The sequence below is a fragment of the Electrona antarctica genome, assembly GCF_951216825.1.
Source record: "Electrona antarctica genome assembly, chromosome: 14".
NCBI classification, from domain to species: domain Eukaryota; kingdom Metazoa; phylum Chordata; class Actinopteri; order Myctophiformes; family Myctophidae; genus Electrona; species Electrona antarctica.
This window is the reverse complement of record NC_136795.1, coordinates 14816011-14822112: the sequence shown is the minus strand read 5'-3', so window position 1 is coordinate 14822112 and position 6102 is coordinate 14816011. Positions and strand designations below refer to the sequence as shown.

The 6102-nt window shown below is 43.1% G+C and overlaps 1 protein-coding gene across 1 annotated transcript; it reads left to right on the top strand.

Moving 5' to 3' along the window:
• Nucleotides 1–1110: 1110 nt before the first annotated feature.
• Nucleotides 1111–5787, top strand: nptx1l (neuronal pentraxin 1 like; the record flags this gene model as incomplete). The annotated part of the gene is made up of 5 exons (XM_079520334.1): nucleotides 1111–1548; nucleotides 1910–2117; nucleotides 3068–3312; nucleotides 3464–3643; nucleotides 4582–5787. The coding sequence occupies 5 exons, from the start codon at nucleotides 1111–1113 to the stop codon at nucleotides 4801–4803; spliced, it is 1293 nt and encodes a 430-aa protein (XP_079376460.1). The 3' UTR covers nucleotides 4804–5787.
• Nucleotides 5788–6102: the final 315 nt, after the last annotated feature.

The window sequence follows — 6102 nt, the reverse complement described above, 5'->3', positions numbered from 1 at the left end:
TAATGTTTGTGTGTGTGTGTGTGTGTGTGTGTGTGTGTGTGTGTGTGTGTGTGTGTGTGTGTGTGTGTGTGTGTGTGTGTGTGTGTGTGTGTGCGCGCGCGCGTGTGCGTGCGTGCGTTTGTGCGTATATATAATTATTTATTGACTTTATTTCTTATTTTAAGATGCAGGGCTGATGGGGTTCCAATAATGCATTAAAAGCCCTCTAAAATAGTGATATTATGATGATAAGACCGCCCCTCATTTCACACGGGTGTGATGTTTAATTTGATTGATGATTTCACATAATGTGCAAATAAAAAAAGATGATGCCAAAGGTGAAAGGTCTCGAGTCTGTGTATATTATGATATTATGATGATAAGACCGCCCCTCATTTCACACGGGTGTGATGTTTAATTTGATTGATGATTTCACATAATGTGCAAATAAAAAAAGATGATGCCAAAGGTGAAAGGTCTCGAGTCTGTGTAGGGCCAGACAGGCCCTGTGATGACGCGATGGACGGCGCTGTCTGAGGTGCTGATTTGACATGCGCCTCTGCGTCAACCTAATATAGGCTACTTCTTTAACTCAACACATCATGGGCACCTTGCGCAACTCTCTGCACAGCCCACACATCTGCGTTTTGCTGATGAATAAATACACAAAGCCAAATGACAATTTGTCGTTTTGATAAAACATTTAACACCTGGGACTGGGAGCCTGATAGAACAATACAAAGGATCTCATCCCCTGAATGTGCACGACGCTGCTTCTTCTGAAGTCAAGCCGTGCACACTTCGTCGCTTGACGGTGTCGCGCGACGAAAATAGCAGACCTACAAGCTCACAACGCGTCGCGTCCACAACGCGGTTGTGAGCTTGTAGATCGGCAATTTTCGGCGACGGAGTATAATAAAAGGCTTAAACGTTGAAAGAGTGATTCCCTCCCCTCTCTGCTCGTGATGCAGTGAACCTGCTCTGCGCAGAACCGAGGGCACTATATAAGCCGGGTGCGCACCACAGACAGGATTACAACGACGGCGGGACAGCTCCGCGGTTTGTCATCACTTGCATCACATTGCGGTGCTCGAACCAAAAACAAACAAACGACACCACACAGACGCCAGCATGCAGGCCATCAAGAAGAAGGGAATTCATTGGCAACTTTTACTGTTTTCACATTTATTTTTGGAGAGTTCGGCTCAAGACTTTGGACAGACCCAGTTCATTTGTACGTCCGTGCCAAAGGATATGGACATTTGCGCGGCTACCTTGCAGAACAGTGTGCCCGGGGAGGATTTGAAGACCACCGTCTTGCAGCTGCGGGAAACGGTTTTGCAGCAGAAAGAGACGATAATGAACCAAAAAGAGACTATCAGGGAACTGACCTCAAAGTTGGCCCGGTGCGAGAGCCAGATCGGGTCGGAGCCCGGAGACGCGCGGCCGGGAGGCAGGAGGAAAGAGTCGAAAAACACAATGGGAGACGTATCGAGGGGCCCGGGTGACACTTTGACGCAACTATCACAGACTTTACAGTCCCTGAAACAGAGACTAGAAAACCTCGAGGTAAGCTTGATCCATGGTGCATCATTAAGACCAATGACAAAACATTACGCATAAAGCTTCAGTTATATATAGTTATTCAGCTTCAATCTAGACTTTAATCCGTTATTACGATTTCACCCAGTTTTACCTCGATCTGTTATACCTCGCCTTGTTACCAGTCATAGCCTAAAGGAATCATGGGGATAAAAACAATATCCAGAGGATAGTTGCCTCGTCCGCGCCGCTTCAGCTCACTCACTGCAATCTTTTGGAGAAGTTAAGCTGGCATTATCCCGCTTGCGTCCCGGGACCTTGTATGCAGGGATTCTAATGCACTTTTAACTTTAAGCTACAGGCTATAACACCTCTTTTTCCGCATCAGCAATTCAGCAGAAACAACAACTCGGTGCAGGCAACCAGCCTGAAAGACCTGCTTCAGAGTAAAATCGATGACTTGGAGAAGCAGGTTCTCTCCCGTGTGAACAGCATCGAGGAGGGGAAACCTGGACTGCGGAACGAGACGGAGCAGCGAGGCAGAGTGGAGTCCACGCTGACATCCCTCCACCAGAGAATTACTGACCTGGAGAGAGGTGGGCAAGACCACACTTTAGTCCTAGAAAAACTACATTTTGAAAATGAAATTGCCTATAGCCTACACTACACACTTCAAGAAATGTACCATTGTGTGTTACGACTACATGCAGTCTACTGTTGTGGAGAGAAAGATTAGCCTTTCAACATCTCAACGAGAAATCTCATGATCAATGTGGTAAAACGCAAATGGGGGAGTACTCGGAGAGGAATCCGGCGCAAAGCACCGCTTTCTGTTAGCTCGCAAAATAAATTGCGCAGGCCAGAATATTCTGCATTTTCTTTTCCTCCGAGTCCCTCTAATTGATGCAAATCAAATAATTATAGATGCAGTGAATGACCCATCTCTGGACTCGCACTGCGACCCTTCTGAGAAGAGCACAAACTTCGCAATGCAGGACCGTAATGATGATGCTCTGTGATTCCCCGTGCGTGTTTGAGATGCCTGTGGAATATTGATCAGAGCTGAGCCTGAGCCGCTGCTCATTAGGCTTACAACACATCATAGTAAAATCGCAAGGGAGGGGTAATGGAGGGAGGAGATAACGGGAGTGAAGGAGAGCTCAGAGCGCCGTTGCTCACTTTGCATATATGACGATTATCATGATGCGAGATTAACAAACAAATCAAAAGTCTCGAGCAGCATGATTCAGAATGTGTTGTGTTGTGTAACATGTCAATCTATAGCATAAACCGTGTATATTTACGTAATGCAAATTAGCAAAATACACAAACTTGATATGGTATGTTGATATGACACACACACACACACACACACACACACACACACACACACACACACACACACACACACACACACACACACACACACACACACACACACACACACACACACACAGTTTGCCAACTGGATTAGTTTGTATTATCTGACATGGCTATGTTGTTATTAATTAATTCATTATATTAATAATTGGGGTTTTTTTTACAGGGCAAAAGGAAAACCGGCCTTTGGACAGATTCCAGCTCACCTTCCCGTTGAGAACTAACTACATGTATGCCAAAGTGAAGAGGAGCCTGCCAGAGATGTATGCATTCAGCGTGTGCATGTGGCTGAAGTCCAACGCATCCCCAGGAGTGGGAACCCCATTCTCCTATGCAGTTCCAGGACAGGCCAATGAGCTGGTGCTGATAGAGTGGGGGAACAACCCAATGGAGATACTTATAAACGACAAGGTAGACTATTATGTGGCTTGTGTCTTTATGTGAATAGAATTATAATTAGGGAGTCCTGGAGCTTTTAATGTGCATATTGAAGTATTGTTCATAAATTCACATGACATGATATTACAGTGGGTCACATTTTATTTTAAATCCTATTATAAAGGTTGCAAAATTGCCATTCCTGATCAATGATGGAAAATGGCACCACATCTGTGTGACGTGGACTACTCGTGACGGTGTTTGGGAGGCATTCCAGGATGGAGTGATGAGGGGCAGTGGGGAGAATCTGGCACCGTATCATCCCATCAAACCACAGGGCATGTTGATCCTTGGACAGGAGCAGGTAGGCTATATGCCCACACGTCTGAATTCTTTGCTTGCATATTTTTCAGTTCCTCACTGCAGTCCCCTGCAGAGCTGTCCTTTCAGCACTGCAAATACAAACGACAAGCCATTTGATAGGAGCTGTCCTTTCAGCACCACAAAAACAAATACTATTTGAAAGAGCTGTCCCTTCAGCACCACAAAAACAAATACACTATTTGAAAGAGCTGTCCCTTCAGCACCACAGAAACAAATACACTATTTGAAAGTTGAAAGAGCTGTCCCTTCAACACCACAAAAACAATAAACTACCGGTATTTGAAAGAGCTGTCCTTTCAGAACCACAAAAACCTGAACCATTCAAAGAGCTGTCTTTTCAGCACCCCCAAAACGAACAATGGACCATTTTGTTGCTGTTGGGCAGAAACCTTGTATCTCCATATTTTAACTGTTCTAATCAAATTTGATTTTTTTTGTCGCAGGGTAAATTAATGCCCTTCTTCATCACATAAGAGTGTCGCACAAAAGCAGTGAAAAGTGAACCGTTTAGGACTGTATTTTCAGCCCCATGGATAGAAGGATCTGTTTTAAAGGAGCTTTTCAAGTTCAAGTTCAAGTTTTTAGACTGACTCTACCCATCTAAATTGCTAATGCATATGAGATTACAAGACTAGTACAAACAAACTTGCTTGTGGGGAGGTTTTCAAAGGGCTAACAAGCTGAATGTGATTTTACTCGAGATCATTGATGATCATTAATGATCGTTCATTAGGAGAATAATAGTCCTAAAGCGATGTTCTGTTCTCGTCTCCAAAGCTCTTGGGAATGATACATTATTTATGAACAATTTAACTGAAGGTTAAATTGAAAAAAGAAAAAAAGAAAACCATTGTTTTCTTTTTCTGGGTTAATAGAATATCATTCTTAATTAATGTCATATGTTTTATTTTACCCCAGGATACGCTTGGAGGCGGATTTGATGCCACACAAGCATTTGTTGGAGACTTGGCGAATTTTCACATCTGGGATCGGAAACTGTCAATTGGAGAGATATACAATCTCGCGACTTGCAGCAGCAAAGCACAAGTGGGCAATGTTTTTTCATGGATGGAGACAAGCCTCGATATTTACGGAGGAGCATCAAAGTGGACTTTTGAAGCTTGTCGCCAGCTCAACTGAACTGCAGGGAAGGCAAAAGCCAATGACAAATAGAGCTTGTTAAGCCACTGTATAGCATCGGTAAATGCGAGGAGGTGTTTATTTCCGCAAATGGCACCTGGATTTGTAATAAGTATTTGAATACGTCATGTGTGAACACTTGATAGATTTTTACCAGATTTTCATGTGGGATAGGTTAATGGAAATGGACCCCTTGGCATCCCGGGGTGCTTGACAGCACATTGCTCAAACCAAGCCAGTTCTGGGTCTTCTCTGTAGTGGCGGCTGATGCTTAGGTTTGGGAATACTTGACAGGTTCGTCGTCACACAAAATGGATGGTGCACTTCACAGACCACGGAGACCATGTAGGAGATAATGTAGTTTTTAGTGGACTGACAGATGACACACATTTTAACAGAGTATTCATTTCTGTTTCTTATTTCTTTGCCCCACTGCCTGGAATTTTCACTGTGATGAAAGTGGATTTTGGGAAAAGGAATGTATACTTCATAAACTAGAGACGGCGCTCTTCTCTATTCTTTCTGTATCACCACCTGCTTGATTTTGTGTAAAAGAATGACATAACTTCTTGCCAACATACAAGCCTGAGTGCCTTGGGCTGTTGATAAAAAAGACAAACTCAGCACATTAATTTATGAGTTGCAGATTTGTTTTGTGTCTTTGTGTTAAATCTATTGTAAATTAATTTAAAAAAGAGATGTTTATTGTACACTTTGTAATCAGTTGGATAAGAGTGTCTATTGTAAAACGCAATCCGTTGATGACCACGGCACATTTTGCAGGTGTTTGTACTTTAATAGGAATGTTATCTGTACAGTAAAAGCATGACTTAATTACTGTAAATGCTGCGTCAGCATCGACGACCATTGCTTTTACTATCCTACTTTTAGGTTGAGATTTTATACTGTATTGTTATATGCTCAGAGCATGGCAACACTGACAGATGAAGTTATAATTTTTCTAATAAAATTGTGATACCTGAATATATGCATGTGTGTGCGTGCGTGCGTTTGCATGTGTGTGTGTGTGTGTGTGTGTGTGTGTGTGTGTGTGTGTGTGTGTGTGTGTGTGTCTCTGTCTGTCTGTCTGTCTGTCTGTCTGTCTGTAGATTGACGATATTTTCCCAAAATGTTCGATGTGTGCACATGGGTGTATGCATTGTACAGTATGTCTGTGTGCATGTGCACATTTCTGTGTTCTGTTTCTTTAGAAGGAGGTGCGTGTCATGTGCAACTGTGTGCATAATTATGAGTTTGAGTGCACCTTATCTATGTATGTATGCCAATCTGTGCAGCCCT